The following is an 18,200-nucleotide window of genomic DNA, read 5'->3' on the forward strand; positions in this document are numbered from 1 at the left end:
ACACTGATAAAGATGCTAGGGACTCTCGAGAATCATCAGAAGGAGGACTGGAAATCTGGAAAATGTGCAACCGTTGGTACAGGCATATAATGCAACCAAGCATGATACGACTGGGTTTTCACCGCATTATCTTATGTTCGGTTGGCATCCCAGGCTTGCTGTTGATGCACATTTAGGATTAGATAGTCTTTCTGAGAAGTCAAAGAGCAGAGAACATTATGTTGATAAGTTGAAGAAGCGGTTAGGTGGCTCGATCAAACATGGAGAGAAATACAGATAGATACAAGAAGATTTATGACTTCAGAGTGAGAAATTCCAAGTTAGAGATTGGTGACCGTGTTCTTGTCAGAGTTATGGTGAAAACTGGAAAATCCAAGTTATCTGGCAAATGGGAGCGTGACCCATACATTGTAGTGGATATTCTCAATCCAGATATTCAAGTTTATAAAGTCCAGAAAGAGTCAGGGAAAGTGAAAACTTTGCACAGAAATTTATTATTACCATTTATGTACATTTCAGATTCTCCCATAGATGAGAAGTCAGAGGACAAACAAGGAGAGAAGAGATCCACTAGATCCTGCGGAAAAGTGATTGAGTTATCTGATTCATCAGATACGTCATCATCCAGTGATGATGATGATGAGCGTCCTTATTATCAATCACGAAGGTCATGTAGAAGAGGCAAACCGGTTCCCAATACTTCAAGTATCAACCATGCGAATGATTTCGTAGAATCTTCCGGTGCACAGGGTACTACTTGGTTTGAAAATCGGAGCCGCGGTTCCGTACATAGTACAACACAGTTCGAACCTGTATCGACTGTAGTCTCCGTTTCCGATCGAGATAATTGGTAGCACGGTTTCATCTAAATTATCGATAGAAAATGTTGATGTTTCAGTTCCTAGTTCCGATTTTGTTCCGCGCAGGTCTTGTCTTGTAGACAAAGAAACGCTCCTGATCGGTTTGGTGAGTGGGCAATGAATTCCCAGCAGGTCTGGTATATCTGACAGGGAGAATGTCATGCTGAATTTGTATATATATTATGCCGGAGATTGCCATATTTATGGTATACTTAGGATTTTATGACTTATTACCATAGTATTCTTATGATATGATACTTCCCACTTTTGATATTTAATGACAAAATGTCGAGAGACATTTTCTCTTGACAAGGGAGAATGTCACGGGATGTAATTTATTCATTATCATAATTGATGTTTAATTTGTTTTATTGACAAATTGACTTGCGTTCATTCATTTGTTCATTCATTCTTTCATTCATTGTGTGAGAGTTAATTCCCTTTGATAGTGGTTACTATTATTGGAATGCCTGGGGGAGTAAGGGTGTGTTTTTCTAGTTCTGTGAGTGAGTGCGCATGTCTCTAGCGCTAACTTTAACATCACATCATTATCATTAAAAACCACGACACCTCAAGAGACTATGGTGTACGGATAGGGCCGGCCCATTTGCAAAAGCGTGACTGCGCGTTAGTCACAACACGCCGTGTGATGTTTTGTAATACACACAAGTCGACATAACTGTACCACATTTAATACTGCTCAATTCTGATTGGTTACACAATACTGTGCATGCGCACTAAGCCAAATGTATTTATACAAGCGAATGCGGATTCCCCAACTAAGAATAGATTACGCGTACAGATAAAAGTGTAAACATAATATGACATCCCCCTTATGAGATAAAATAGGTTACAAACAATTTGCTTAACTTAGACTGACTGTCTCTCAAAAAATGAAAATCTAAATTTTCAATATTAAATGAATGAAAATAAAGTTGTTACAGTTCATAATGAAAACATTATCTAGTGAGCGGACAAGCACTATTCCAGTTAAGATTCCCTCATTATCTAGTGAGCGGACAAGCACTATTTCAGTTAAGATTCCCTCATTATCTAGTGAGCGGACAAGCACTATTTCAGTTAAGATTCCCTCATTATCTAGTGAGCGGACAAGCACTATTTCAGTTAAGATTCCCTCATTGAATAAAGTTATCGTCCCTGAACCTTGCTGGTTTCACGATTGTTCTTTTAGGTCTTGGACTCGGAACTTGCTGTTCGGCACGGCCTTCGGGTTGTTCATTCTGACTTTTCGGTAACACGATGTGATCTTCCTCGTCTGTAATCGGAATCGGTTCTTCTTTAGTTTTCATTATATGTTTACGATTTCTTCTTAATGTTTGTCCACTTTCTGTTGATATAATGTACGATCTTGGTGAGTTGTGTTTTTCCACAATAACAGCTGGTTCCCAAGTTTTGCCATATCTATATCGCACTGGATCTCCGAGTTCGAGCGGTTTCATATCTTTTGCACTTTTGTCGTAATACAGTTTTTGCTTTTGTTGTCTCTGTTTCAGCATCATTTTCGCATTTTCCGGTGTTTTCGGTTCAAGAAGTTTCGGATTGGTCGGTATGATGTCTCTAAGCATTCTTCCCATTAACAGTTGAGCAGGAGAATAGTCCATCCCTGTCACAGGTGTGTTTCTGTACTCTAATGGAGCAATACATTCATCTTTTCCTTCTGCATGTGCTTTATTGAAAAGTTGTTTCACGGTCTGAATGCTTCTCTCTGCCATCCCATTCGACTGACTATGCGTTGGACTTGACGTTGACAGTTTAATGTTGTACTCCTTGGTGAACGTTTTAAAGAAATGACTGTTGAATGGCATATTGTCGGAAACTATTTCCTCGGGAATTCCATGAACTGAGAAAATAGCTTTCAAATTGTTCACAACTGACTGTGCATTTGTTCCTTGCAGCAGCCTTATTTCAACAAATTTCGAGTAATAATCAACTACCAGAACATAATTCCGAGATTTATATTCGAAATTGTCAATTCCAACTTTTTGCCACGGTCGCGCAGGGATTTCGTGTTGGATCAAAGTTTCTTTCTGATTTTGTCGTTTGAATTTATTACAAATAGAGCACTGGCTACAAATCATTTCTATATCTGCAAACATGTTTGGCCAATAAAGGGACTGCTTTGCTCTTGATTTGCACTTCTCCATTCCCAAATGGCTTTCATGAATTTTGCTGACTACATAATTTCTTTGCTCCAACGGTACAATAATCCGGTCTCCGACAAACATCAAGTTGTCTGCTTCATGGATTTCTGCCATGTAATTCCAATACGGTCGGATACTTTCCGGAAGATTCTTCTTGTGGTGTGGCCATCCTTCCTCCAAAATTGTTTTTAAATTTATTAGTTCCGGATCACGCATTGTCGCATTTCTCATTTCAGACAGTTTGTCGTCACTGATTGGCAAATTTTGGATCAATGTGTGTATCATTATATCCATTTCTTCATCGAGTTCTTGCTTTGAGTCGTTTTCATTTACGAATGCGCGTGAAAGTGTGTCGGCCACATACATGAATTTTCCCGGTGTGTATTTGAGATCTAAATCATACTTCTGGAGCCTGAGCAACATCCGTTGTAAACTTGGTGGAGCTCTGTGAAGTGGTTTTGATTTAATTGCCTCCAACGGCTTGTGGTCGGTCTGCACTAACACTTTTTTGCCATATATGTACTGATTGAATTTCTCACAGGCGAATACAACAGCAAGTAGCTCCTTTTCTATCTGCGCATAATTTTTCTCCGCGTCCGTCATAGATTTCGACGCATACGCAATTACTTTTCCATTCTGTAAAAGACAGGATCCAATTCCACTTTGAGATGCATCAGTTTGAATAGTCACATCTTTTGTAACGTCGTAGTACGTCAACACTGGGTTTGCTGTAAGTGCTGTTTTTATCCTGTTTAACGCCTCATCTTGTTCATGTTGCCATGTAAATGGTACGTTTTCCTTGAGTATCGTACGCAGTGGAGCAGTAATCTCGGACATATTCGGTATATACTGTGCAAGAAAATTTATTGTTCCCAATAATCTTTGAATTCCGGCTTTATCTGTCGGAACAGGCATTTTCTGAATTGCCTTTATTTTCTCCGGATCGGGCTTCATTCCGTCCGCACTGACAATATTTCCCATGTATTTGACTTCACGAACTTTCAACTGAATCTTGTCCTTGTTGAATTTAATGTTTTTGTCTTTCGCTCTTTTCATCACCTTTCTAAGCGTTTCATCATGCTCTGTTTCGTCTTTTCCGGCAATTATCATGTCGTCTGCTATCATGTGCACTCCTTGAATATCACCGAATGTTTGCATATTTTTCCTCTGGAAGACTTCACTAGCACTTGAGATTCCAAATGGCAGTCGTGTGTAACGGTAACGACCGAATGGAGTTTGAAATGTACATAAATACGAACTTTCAGTGTCCAATTCTACTTGATGATATCCATCTTTTTCATCCAAGATTGTAAAGAGCGATTTCCCATTAAGTTGTGAAACAATCTCTTGTACAGTTGGTATTTTGAAATGTTGTCTTTTGATTGCCTTATTAAGGTCTCTCGGGTCTAGACACAGTCTAAGATTTCCATTTTTCTTCTCAACTATCACTAAACTGTTAACCCAGTCTGTTGCTTCTTCGACTGCCACGATTACACCGCTTTCCTCTAACTTTTCTAAAGCTTTCCTTAGTCTCGGCATGATTGTGTGTGGTACCCTTCTGGGTGGATTGATCACTGGCTTGACTGTCGGATCCAGCTCTATATGGTATTGGCCTTCGAATTTTCCTAAGCCATGAAAAACTTCTTTTTCGGCTAGTAGCGATTTCATTGTCACATTTTCATTTTGTTTTTTGACAACTTCTACTTTCTTCTGCGAACAAGTTTTCAACCCAAGAATCGGAGTTGCATCGAAATCAACAACGTAAAATTCGGCATCACTACTTTGAGAGTTATTCTGCGTTTTCAGATTTAGATTCAATCTACCCAGCGGCTTTACGACTTTGTTTCCATACGTCGTTAAGTTGACACGTGTTTGTTGGAGTTTTGCGTTCTTTAATTTGCTGAACAAGCTTTTCGGGATAACGTTTGTTTCGGCGCCCGTGTCTAACTTGAATTTCACAGTTTTGTTCTCTATATTGACAAGTGAATACCATGCGTTGTCTCCCTTTGAATGATTCTGTGATTCTACTGTGTGGACTTTGAGTTCGCCTATGTATAGCTGATTGTCTGATGAGTCAGATTCTACATCAAAGTGTTCTACTTCATGTATTCTTTTCTTGGTGAAACATTGCTTTGCGAAATGATTAGGTTTCTGACACAACCTGCATTTTTTTCCGTATGCTGGACAAGAATTGGGTTTATGATTGTTGCCACATTTCTTGCAGTCAAATGTTTTTTCTTTGTAGACTTTATGCAGGGGTTTTGAGGCTGTTGATGCGAATTTTTTCTGCTTTGTTTGTGCTACAGGGAAGTGTTCTTTTGTGTGAGATTTCTTTGAGATTGCATCTACCTGAGCTTCACCTTTAATTGCCTTCAATTGCTTTTTACTTGCCTCGGCTGCCCTACACATATCTACAACTTTTCCGAGTGTAGGGTTGTCGCTTTCTCGCAAGAGCCTTTCTCTCAATCTTTCATCCTGGATACCAAATATGATTCTGTCTCTTATCATTGAATTTGTTTGATCACCGTACTCACAGTTTTTAGCCTTTGTTTTCAAATCGTTGACGAATTGGTCGAGGGTTTCCCCTTCGGTTTGTTTTCTTTCCCAGAACAGGTACCGTTCAATTAGTGTGTTTTTGCGGGGCATACAATAATCTTTGAATTTATCTAAGACTGCTTGAATTTTTTCTTTGTCATCATCTTCCGTCCAGGCGAAATTATTGAAGATTTCTATACCTTCCTCCCCGATGACGTGAAGCAAAATGGCTACCTGGATTTTTTCATCCTTCTTATCTTTTCCGCTTGCCTTTAGGTACAGGTCAAAGCGCTGGGACCAACGTCTCCAGTTTTCGGACAGATTACCGCTAAATATTAGCACATCAGGTGGTCGAAATTCATTCATATTGTCTATATTACATCAGTTTCTTCTGACACCATGTGATGTTTTGTAATATACACAAGTCGACATAACTGTAACACATTTAATACTGCTGAATTCTGATTGGTTACACAATACTGTGCATGCGCACTAAGCCAAATGTATTTATACAAACGAATGCGGATTCCCCAACTAAGAATAGATTACGCGTACAGATAAAAGTGTAAACATAATATGACACACCGTCACGCCAACAAGAAACGCGCCTTCGCGCTCTCACGACAACAAGCAACGCGCCTTCGCGCAGACAAGCAATGCGCCATCGCGCCGTCACACCAACAAGCAACACGGCGCGAAGGCGTATTGCTTGTTGGCGTGACGGCACGAAGGTGTGTTGCTTGTTGTCGTGAGAGCGCGAAGGCGCGTTGCTTGTTGTCGTGAGAGCGTAAAGGCGCATTGCTTGTCTGCGCGAAGGCGCGTTGCTTGTTGGCGTGAGAGCGCGAAGGCGCGTTGCTTGTTGGCGTGACGGCGTATTGTGACTGACGCGCAGTCACGCTTTTGCAATTGGCCCTATCCGGACACCATAAGAGACGGACCTGAACAAAAGTAGCTTTACAGCATTTGTTCATTGACTATAATTACTTCAGAAATCTTCTGGATTTCCAAACTGTCTTGCATGGTAAGACTTTATTTTAATTTAAAACTATTTTATATACCAATATAACTAAAATAATTTTATTTAGTAAAATTATTTTCATGTTTAAACTTTGTGCGTGGTTGGACGTATGTGAGTTGAATTCATTATATTTGTAGATTACCACGTTTACCACGTTCACTGACGTTCATGATTCAATAATTTAAATAATAAGATTTATAGAATTAACTATAAATCCATTTATTTTAGCCAGACTTGAACATATTTTATTTCTGAGGAATTTTTCGGAAACACTATTCCGGAATCCTACCGGAAATAAGTTGGCAAATACCAGTAGAATTTCCTGTTATGACGAGGCATTTTCGGGAGAACGGTTAGATAAAAGTCGAGACAAAATTTTAATTTTTTATAAGATTCAGAAGCTACGGAAAATAAGTTAAATTGTAGAAAAAACATGCCAAAAGAAAAATCAACAAGGGCGAAAAAGAAGAAGGGAGCTGAAGTTATGAGAAAGGGGCGAACAAATGAAAATGTGGAAGGACCAGTTGAATTTCAAGAGCAGACGACAATGGAGACATTAACAAATAATGGATTTGAGGGAGAATTAGATGTATCACTCAGAGATGAAGCATCGGGATTCCGCATGGAGAATTCCAGGGAAACTATTCGAGGTACACAGGGCATAGATATACCAAATATGGTCAACAGTTACAATAATGTCATTGGACTTAATGTTTCACAAGAAATTAAAAACAAAATAGTCAGTGGTCAGTATGTAGAATTGGCAAAACTGTTGATTAATTCTAATGAGCCACAAAAACAAACAATTGTAATGGTGAATTGGGACTTACAAACATCCGAGATAAATTCTTAAAAAAAATCAACAACATTGAACAATGGACGGATGCATTTATAATTTTTTGCAGTATTTATTTAGAAGCACATCCGGCAAAAACATTAGAAATTTTGAAATACATGAATGATATTAGGTTAGCAGCATCTAGGTCAGGAAATCTTGGATTTGAAGAGTATGACCAACAATTCAGATTAAAAATGGCAAAGAACCCTACAAAACCATGGGGTGAGGTTGATTCAGAATTATGGTTGATGTTTGTTTTACCTGCTGTTAAAACTCTGTCTGCTGCTCCAACTTAAAAAAATGCTACAATTACAACTACCAAGGTTCATGCTTCAGATCACCCTGTGCATATTTACATGTATGTATCAAGTGTGGGGGTCAACATCCTAGCAACATTTGTCAATCAAAAAACATCAGCACACAAGGGGAAGGTTTTAGTAATTTTCGTGGACAGGGAAATTACAGATTTTCAAGGGGTCAGTACCAAAACACAAGAGGAAGAGGGGGGTCTCAATTCAGTGGTCAAAGGGGAACTTTCTAATGTATGAAAGCTTGGGACCACCCCTATAGATATAAACAATTTAGAATCATTGTTACACAGTTATCCTAAAAAAAAATATAGCTTTAGAACTTTTGCAAGGATTTAGATTTGGATTCATATTAGGGTACAAAGGGCCAAGAATAGGTAGTGTATCAGATAATCTTACATCTGTCAAAAAACACCCTGAGAGAGCAAAAGAAAAAATAGATAATGAAGTGGAAAAAGGAAGGATAGGGGGGCCAAATTCAAATAAACCAATATCAAATTTAAAAATATCGACAATAGGCATTGTACCCAAAAAAGAGGGAATGTGGCGATTAATTACACATCTATCTTTTCCAGAAAATAATGGTGTTAATCACTACATAGATCCCCAAGAATGTACAGTAGCTTATACATCTTTAGATCAGGTTTTAGAAAAAGTAGCTAGGTTGGGAACAGGAACATTGCTGGCTAAGATGGATATCAAATCTACATTTAGACTAATGATAATCCATCCTGGTGATTTTAATTTGCTAGGTTTCAAATTTCAAGGAAAATATCACATTGACAAATGGTTGTGCAATGTCATGTAAGCTGTTTGAAAAGTTTTCAACATTTTTACACTGGCAACTCCAGAAACAGACAGGTATTGGCACGGTTTATCATTATCTGGATGGTTTCTTATTTATTGGAAGAGTAGGTACTCAAGAATGTTCACATTTAATGGAAGAGTTTCAGAATTTGTGCAGTTTGGTGGGTGTACCGTTAGCAAATGAAAAAAACAGTAGGACCATCTACAAGCATTATATTTTTAGGTTTAGAAATAAATACGGTTGATATGGTTGTAAAAATTCCTCTAGAAAAGGTAAAACAGTTGAAATCTATGCTAAATATGGCTCTCATTAAAAAGTCATTACAGTTACAAGAAGTACAAAGCATAGTTGGAAGCTTAAATTGTTTCAGCAAAGGTGTGCCAAATGCAAGATCATTCAACAGAATATTTTATGATGCTACTTGTGGGGTGACAAAAGCTCATCATCATATCAAAATCACAAATGAGTTTAGGGAAGATGTTAAAACTTGGTTACTTTTTTTTTTTTTTTTTTTTAGAACAGTTGAATGGCTGAGTAATGAAAATATGGAATTGTTTACAGATAGTACAAGCAATCCAGATTTGGGATGTGGTGCATACTGGGAAGGTAGATGGGTTTTCTGGCCTTGGCCAACAAAATGGGAATTAGGTATTTTTAAAGAAATGTCATTTTTGGAGCTGGTGCCCATTGTATTAGCTATTTAAATATGGGGCGAAATGCTCTTTAAGAACAAGAGGATCATAATGTACATTGACAACAATGCACTGGTGTCAATTATTAACAAACATCAAAATCAAAACGAATCATGTTTTTTGATAAGAAAGTTGGTCCTTATACTGTTAAAAAAACATAGTATTCAAGGCAAAACATATAGCAGGTACACAAAATAGTATCGCAGATGCACTGTCACGTAAACAATTTAAAACATTTCATGAATTGGCTCCACAAGCAAACAAAATACCCCAAAAATACCAGTAGAATTTCAGCAGTTGATGTTAGAAATGAAGTACACAACTTGTTAAATCTAGCAACAACCCAAAATACTCAGGAAACATACAATCAGGGACTAAGATGCTTTGAGGATTTCCAGGATTCCCTAAACCTTAGCAAAATATGGCCCCCTACGTTAGAGCAAATGGTTCTATTTATAGGTTATATGTCAGCAAAACATCTCTCAGTGGCAACAGCTAGAACTTACATTTCAGCTATTTCTTACAAACTAAAAATTCAAAACGATAGGGATGAAACTCAAAGCTTTCTGGTTAAGAAACTCTTAGAAGGATTCAGAAGAAAGGTGAAGAAAAATGATGCCAGACTGGCAATTACATCAAATATATTAAATCAAATACTACAAAGTTTGCATTTGGTTTGTACAAACTACTATGAATGGAAACAGGTTCAAGCCGCCTACACTTTAGCATTTTTTGGTTTCTTTAGAGTTGGAGAAATGACAGTAAAAAACCAAAAACATCTGGGACATGCAATTGATTATGAAGACATAACAATGTTTACAGAAGAAAAGAAAATGCAAATAAAACTAAAGCATTCCAAAGTGGATCAAATAGGGGAAGGAGAAACAATTATTATTCAGAATAGCCAATTTGGGTCTCAAATACAACCAATTAAGATTATTCAAGAATATCTAGCAATACGACCTTCAGTGCAGGGAAAGTTGTTCTGTCATTTTAGTGGACAACCACTAACTAGATACCAATTTACGGCAGTTTTAAATAAAGTTTTGTCGATAATAGAATAGAAGGTAAAATATACAAGTCTCATTCATTTAGAATTGGAGCAGCAACCAGTGCAGCAATGTTTGGTATGTCAGAGGAAGAAATTTGTAAAGCAGGAAGATGGAAATCTAGAGCATACAAAATTTATGTTAGGATGTAATCATAATATAAATGTAGGTGTAACCCTTAAGACTGTCATATATTTAAGTATATATGAAAATGGTTTCAAGTCATATAATTATATAATCTTATCATGTCTCTATATACACACTTTCAGAACAACAGGTATGGGTAGTGGGCTCATCAATAGTCAAACGAACATTTTTAGCAGCTAGAATCAGACCAGATGGAGTTAACTTGGGACTAATGGATAGATTAAATGTGTCTATTTGGTGGCAAGGAAAAGGGGGGTATGGGCTGGTATGAAATGTACAACAAGATCAAAACATTGCTGAAAGTTGCTGACCCACCTGATTACATTATTCTACATTGTGGTGGTAATAATTTTGGGTACACACCAATCAAACAGCTTATACAAGATATGAAAGGTACAATTGACAAAATTTGGAAACTTTTACCCAATACAAAGCTAGTATGGTCACAAATATTGCCTAGAAAAAACTGGTATTCATCAGATAGCATAGAAAAAATGAATAATTTTGCAAAAAGAATCAAGAGTTCAGTGGCGGCTTATATAGTAAGGAATGGGGGATGTTATATCAAGTATTTGGATATCAAACATGTAAACACAAATCTTTTTGAGGCAGATGGGGTCCATATATCAAATATAGGGAATGGAATTTTTCTCAACAATATTAGTGCAGGGTTAGAACAATTTATAACGAATGGATGGCAAGTGTATCCAAAGTTATACTAGAATTTGGACGGGGTATTTTGTGGCAAGGTCATGGCTCCAGGAACTAACCCCCCCCCCCCTTGGTGGCGGTGGCTTCAATGGTTAATATTGTAACCATTTCCGCCATGTGGAAGAATGCGCGTCTGGTTCCTGTGAATGGACATTGAATGATTTGATTGGACAATATTGTATGTATTGAATTATTTGGTGACAATTTGGTCACATATATATATGATACACTTTGATTGCCGCTCACCGGAATCATAGTCATATGGTTTTTTGTTTAATTGAAAATTGACATTGCCGTCAACCGGAATGAGAAGATCTGCTAAATTTGTTGCTTGATTTTATGATATAACATTCGGCAATGATGTGGTTTTAGCCTGTACCATTTGGGTGTCAATACACAGGTGTAATTTTCATGGTAAAACTTTACTCATTGCCTAGTTGCCAAGACCAACAACAGCCACAATGGGAGGGGGTGTTGTTTTAAAAATACAATAAGTGCAAAAAATAAAACTTGTATATAGGTAAACATATTGTTATGTCTTTATTTCCATCCCAATACAAGGTCAGCTTACAAGTACAATGTACACTACAAACTGCTATCATTTTGAAGTTTTGCAAGGCTGGTCTATAATAAACAGCTTTATCATCTTTATCTGCGTTTGGAGTCAATCTGAACTCGGGAAAATTCTTTATACAACATTATTCTCATCCTTGACACAATAAATAGTACTCAGCAACCAACACACAATAAACAGTGCTCAGAAACCAGTACACAATAAAGAGTACTCAGAAACCAGCACACAATAAACAGTACTCGGACACCAGCACACAATGAATAGTACTCAGAAACCAGCACACAATAAACAGTACTCAGAAACCAGCACAATAATCAGTACTCAGAAACCAGCACACTATAAGTATTACTCAGAAACCAGCCCACAATAAATAGAAATCAGAAACCAGCCCACAATAAACAGTACTCAGACACGAGCACACAATGAATTGTACTCATTAACCAAAACACAATAAACAGTACCCAGAAACACAAAATAAACAGCCCTCAGAAATCACCACACAATTGATAGTAAACAGAAACCAGCACACAATAAACAGTACTCAGAAACCAGCATACAATAAACAGTACTCAGAAACCAGCACACAATAAACAGTACTCAGAAACCAGCACACAATAAACAGTACTCAGAAACCAGCATACAATAAACAGTACTCAGAAACCAGCACACAATAAACAGTACTCAGAAACCAGCACACAATAATCAGAACTCAGAAAACAGCACACTATAAATATTACTCAGAAACCAGCCCACAATAAATATTACTCAGAAACCAGCCCACAATAAACAGTACTCAGACACCAGCACACAATGAATTGTACTCATTAACCAAAACACAATAAACAGTACTCAGCAAACAACGCACAATAAACAGTACTCAGAAACCGGCTCACAATAAATAGTAGTCAAGACAAATACAATGAACAGTACCCAGAAACCGGGTCACAATAAATAGTACCGGTGTTGTAGCATAGACTTTCACCCGACTAGACCCCCCCCCCCGGAAAAACGGGCCCGGGATAGATCTTCTCCCATAGGGGGAAAAAGCGCCCCAGCATATAATTTCCCCTATGTACAAAGTCAGTATAGAATTTCCCCCTGCGCGGAAAAACTGCCCTGGTATAGAATTTCCCCCTCCTGTTTCTGGATTTCATCGACCGAAATCTTTTTCCTCTCATGTAGTTCTAAGCTTTTGAATAAATATAGAATGAAGCAAACCCATGCAATATTGAAGATAATAATCAATGAAATTTGTTATTATTGCAATTAAGAGGTACATGTTATCAAAAAAAAAGTTACAAAAAAGAAACTAATATGTGCTGTTAAATTGTTATAGTTGAATGAAATAGATATGCGCTCATTAATATTACGATATTCATAAAATAAAGTATTTTTTTGAGATGTTGAAGTTGGGTTTACAAGCTGAAAACTTTGAATTGCATATAGTAAATACAATATGCTTCCCAAAAGACTTTAACGATGGTCAATATCATTAGAGTTTTTCGTAAAAAGTCGCGATCGAGTAAAAGATATACAATTAAAATATCTGAAAAGTAAATTAGATGCACTGTATAAATAAAAGTAATTTAATTTTCCCGTTTATTTGTATTCGAAATTTTAAATTAAAAAAACCCATTAACTTCTTCCCAACTTCACTATTTCAGATGTTAGATAGTGGTAGATAACAGCAAAGACTTGAGATGTCTGAATCAATATTGATATATCATTACATGACTTGGATAATTTCCTTTTTTTAGAAAAGCAAAACAACATAAGATGATGATTGTGATACACAAGACCCTGCTCAAAATTAAAAAAATTAATAAGAATTCCTGAGTCTAGATAAGCAAGAGAATTCTAGTAATAGAACTGGAAACGGATACATAGATAAAATGTAAGAAGGGGGAAAAGGCGTACGTCATTTAGGGGGAAATTCTATAATAGGCCGGTTTTTCCTAGGGGGGAAAATTGGGCCCGGGTTAATTCTTCCTTGGGGGGAATTTTATGCCAGGCCCATCTTTCCGAGGGGAATGTCTATCCCGTGCCCGTTTTTCCGGGGGGAAAGTCTATGCGGGGGAAATTCTATGCTACAACACTGGTACTCAGAAGGACAAATACAATAAACAGTACTCAGAAACCAGCACACAATAAACAGTACTCGGAAACCTGCAAACTATAAACAGTTCTGCGAAACCAGCACACAATAAACAGTACTCAGAAACCAACACACAATAAATAGTACACAGAAGGACAAATGCAATAAAGAACAGTACTCAGTAACCAGCACACAATAAATAATACGCCCTCCACTATGTTTGTTGAAGCCGTCTACGACGATTTCTGGGGCACTGGCTTAAATCAGACAGGGATAGATCACAGTAAATGGCCCGGCAAAAATATCATGGGTAAGTTTACTCACAAAATCGTTTGTGAAAACAGACCCCCAAGTCGATCAATATCCGTCCCCAGGAACACTCATTTGTCGGAGCAGAGGAACATCTCAGACATGCTTAGCAGCATTCAAAAGAACGATGCTAAAAAGCTTTGAACTGGACGGATCTCCCGAAACAGGAACACAAAAATAGTCAGGGGCGGATCCAGGAATTGCGGTTACGGGGGCGCCACTCTATGAGGCAGGCGGTCTGGGGGGGGGGGGGGGGGGGCTTGAGATGGGGGCCTAGGGGGCGAAGCCCCCGGAAGCTCCTGGATTTTTACCGATTTTATAGGGCTTGAAATATGTCTCCAATTTAGTCTTTTGTATTATTTTCTATCAGTTTTAATAAGGTGAAATTAATAAAATGACGCAAATTTTCAGGATTTTTGGAAAAAATTAAGTTCTCCCAATAAAGTAATTCAAGAAATCAAAAGATATTGTCATTTATTTCTCCGGGAGTAGATGAAATTATTGCTTCTTTTATCGTTGAGAACACTTTTCTAAACAAGATACCACGACTTACCTTTTTGAAAGTTGTAGGGGGGGGGGGGGGGGGCGCTAGCTGCCCCCTTAAATCCGCCACTGATAGTGTTAATTGAATAAAGAATGATCAATCTGTCACTGCTCCACAGACCACTGTCAGCGGATAAGTAACAATCACATGTCGCGATTCACGAACTGAAACTGGACAATAATTATTGAATTAGATGATATCTAAAACTTATACAAGTTTACTTTTTTCTATTTTTTTTGCAATTTTATAAATGATTCTGTATCGAAAATATAACAAGTTATAGATTAGAAATTTGCCTGATATGCAAACTTTCTTCAACTTATATACATGTACATGTATTTATATATGCAAGACTCTAAAGTGCGATGGTCGCTCCAAAGTGCGATGGTCACGCCAAAGTGCGATGGTCTGCGCCAAAGTGTGATGGTTTGTTAATGTTACAGAGGCCAAAGTGCGATGGTCACGCCAAAGTCCGATGGTGCGGGGTTTAGCTATGACGTCACAGCCTACTGCACTACGTTACAAAGGCTATGCAGCTGCTGTAGACATTGTTACTGTTGCATTATGGGTCAATATATCTAGGGTAAACAATATGGCGGGAATTTCGATAAACTGTGCAGCAGATGGTGAACACATGTGATTATTTTATTTTGGTACATCGTGCAGTCTAATTAAATGCTAAGAAATGCAGCAATACAATATACAGAATACACTGGTATCTGCAAAACATTTCTGTTCTCAATATGAAATCGGGTTTCTGATACGGAATGCGACGATGACACTAAATAATCAATTTCAAGCAATTAACGTGTAACGGGACATAATATGGACACATAAATGATCTCCATAAAATTTTAATATAATCCAGAAATTTGAAATTGACAGATTTTACAAGCTTGTGTGTATATGCACTGTATTCTTTTAAAAAAAAATTAAAGTCCAGTGTCAATTTTATTCTAAATTTACCATATATGTTCAGAAGATGACATTTAAATTTTAGATGTCTCAACTGTAAAAGTTTTATGTTAAAGTAATTCAGTGAACATGGAGAGTCAAATATATGAATATTATATATTTTGTGTTTTAAAAAAGGGTAAAGCAATATCTGCATTCACTGATGTCAATATATATATTACCATGAAGTCAATATTTAACAAAAGATTTTTTTTAAACAGTTGCTTGGATGTAAACGAAATATGTAATTTCAAAAATAGAAATTGACATACTCCTTGCACATGAGTGTAGTTACATAGGTATATCACCTAAATTTAGCCTTTATTTATTTTGTCGGTTCTTCGTAGACAATGGCTCGTTTAACACATAGAATTAAGATACTGTGTTAAAATTTCAGCTATGGCTCATAACATTAAATTTCAATTGAAGTCTTTGATACGACTGTGAAATTCCATTGCAATTTCAATTAGTCATGAAAATCCAATTTCCCGAGCACTTTGGCCATCTGATTTTGATCAAGATGACGTCTCTACAAAATTTGAAGGCTATACTAATGGAAAATGTATTTTGTACCTATTACATCATGTAGAATATCAGTATATATCTTGAATCACAAATGCATTTGGTAAAATAATAGACATGAAATACCCGTCCTCAATATTGCTCAAGAACAAAGCCCTTGCATGGTCTTGAGATTTTGTTAGAAAATAAAACGTTTCCTCAATGATCAAAATCGGCTTTCACTTTTAACAAGATGTAGAGTTTGAAGGGTTATTCTTCAAATTAATCCAACAAGAGGCCCATGGATCACAACAGTCATGATTCACTTTAGCATGGGTGTTCAAGATTTTTTAGCAATTATGTACAGAATAAGACATATTACAAAAGTTAGGTTAAACTCCAATTTCAAGAGGTTAATTTAACAGACTTGAATTTGAATGTTGACTACCTGAAGATGATTACATATTAATTGCTTATTAATATATGACTCCATATAAAATATTGATACAAATTCAGTTGGCAGGCATAGTACATTAATACCAACCTTCATCATAAATGACTCTGACTAGTTCACCAGAAATATTACATCAACACAATACATTGTAGTCAAAAAATTTATTCCATATGCAGTCAAATATTCACAAAATGAATTTATTTTCTATAGATGGAAGCATTAAACAAGAGCAATCACACTAAAGAAAGCAATTCAAAATTTCAACCTGAAAACAAAAGGAAACTGTGTGAATTTTTTAAAGCCATTTCAAGTTGATTCTTTGGAATCCATTCAAAAGACAGACACTTTTGTCACCTTGCCAACAGGATACGGAAAAAGTCTAATCTATTAACTTTCACCATCTTATGCTATGTAATTGGCAAATTTCAAAAATGTGTCATTATTAGCCCATTAAATGCTATCATCAAGGAAGAGCTTGGCTACTCTTGAAATGAGAACCTGGTAATCGTTTTCAACTTCCTTTCATCATCTGCATTTGGCAGGAAATGAGATAGGTTGAGGTTTCTTGTCCTTCCCTGTGACACATCAGGCAAGTCTGAAAATGACAGTGTCTGAGTGATGATACAAGATGCAAACCAGTTACAAACTTGTGGTTTTGCATCTTGTCTCTCATTCTTAACACCAACAGTAAAATTAGTTCAAATTGTAACGGGGACCGTTGCATATGTTCCCCAAACCTCCCCCAATTAAAAAATGATGTCCTTGTGAATCTATAGCAAAAAATCATTTTTTTTTAACCTTTAATTACATGTAGTACGTTCAATATGGTCATTTCAGTACCAAGAAATGAAAGAAAACGTTGCACGTGCATACACGCGCACGCGTGTATGATTCCGAATTTTTCTTGATGTCGTTCCACAGGCATTTGTATCATATACTCACAGTATGAATTTCAGAACGTTTCCACCAAATATAAGGAAGTTATAGCGATTTTAAAATCGTCCAATCAGAATTCAGCACACGTGCATGCACGTGCTGAGCAGTAACTCTAACCACAGCAATTTGTAAGGAGTACCACGACACATCTAAACCCCTGATATCAATAGAATTTGATGAAAAACAAAAACGTTATTATCCTTTAAGAATTGAACATTTGAAAAAGGTTGCACGAGCATGCGCGTGCGCATGGGCATTTTTTGTTACACCAATATATAGATACACATGTTGTCTACGTATGCTGTAAACATCATCTCATTCGCTTCATAAATAAGAGAGTTACAAACGTTTTAGTATTATCCAATCAAAATGAAGCGCACGTGCATGTGCGTGCAAATAGGTAATTTTTACCATGCAGATCAGTTAAGGGTCTCAATATCTACCTATTATATGGATATCAAGCCATTTCAATGAACAACAACAAAGTTAGACTGATTCCAAAGTTAGTGTACAAATTTTGTAATGCACGTGCACGCGCATGCGTGCGCGTGCAATTATAATAACTATTATTTTTCATATCTACAAATGATATACTACCATCCTATTTAGGTTTCATATCGATCCCTTTAATATTTTGATTTTCCATTTTTTGTCCCAAAATTGCAGTGCACGTGCGCGCGCGTGCATGCACGTGCAGACAAAATG

At 37.0% G+C, this 18,200-nt stretch overlaps 1 protein-coding gene across 1 annotated transcript; it reads right to left on the reverse strand.

Annotated features, from left to right (window-relative positions):
- Positions 1 to 1,996: 1,996 nt before the first annotated feature.
- Positions 1,997 to 5,923, reverse strand: LOC125672850 (uncharacterized protein K02A2.6-like). The gene has a single exon (XM_048909067.2). It carries the CDS (start codon positions 5,921 to 5,923, stop codon positions 1,997 to 1,999), a length of 3,927 nt encoding a protein of 1,308 aa, XP_048765024.2.
- Positions 5,924 to 18,200: the final 12,277 nt, after the last annotated feature.

The sequence above is a fragment of the Ostrea edulis genome, chromosome 1, assembly GCF_947568905.1.
Source record: "Ostrea edulis chromosome 1, xbOstEdul1.1, whole genome shotgun sequence".
Taxonomy (NCBI): domain Eukaryota; kingdom Metazoa; phylum Mollusca; class Bivalvia; order Ostreida; family Ostreidae; genus Ostrea; species Ostrea edulis.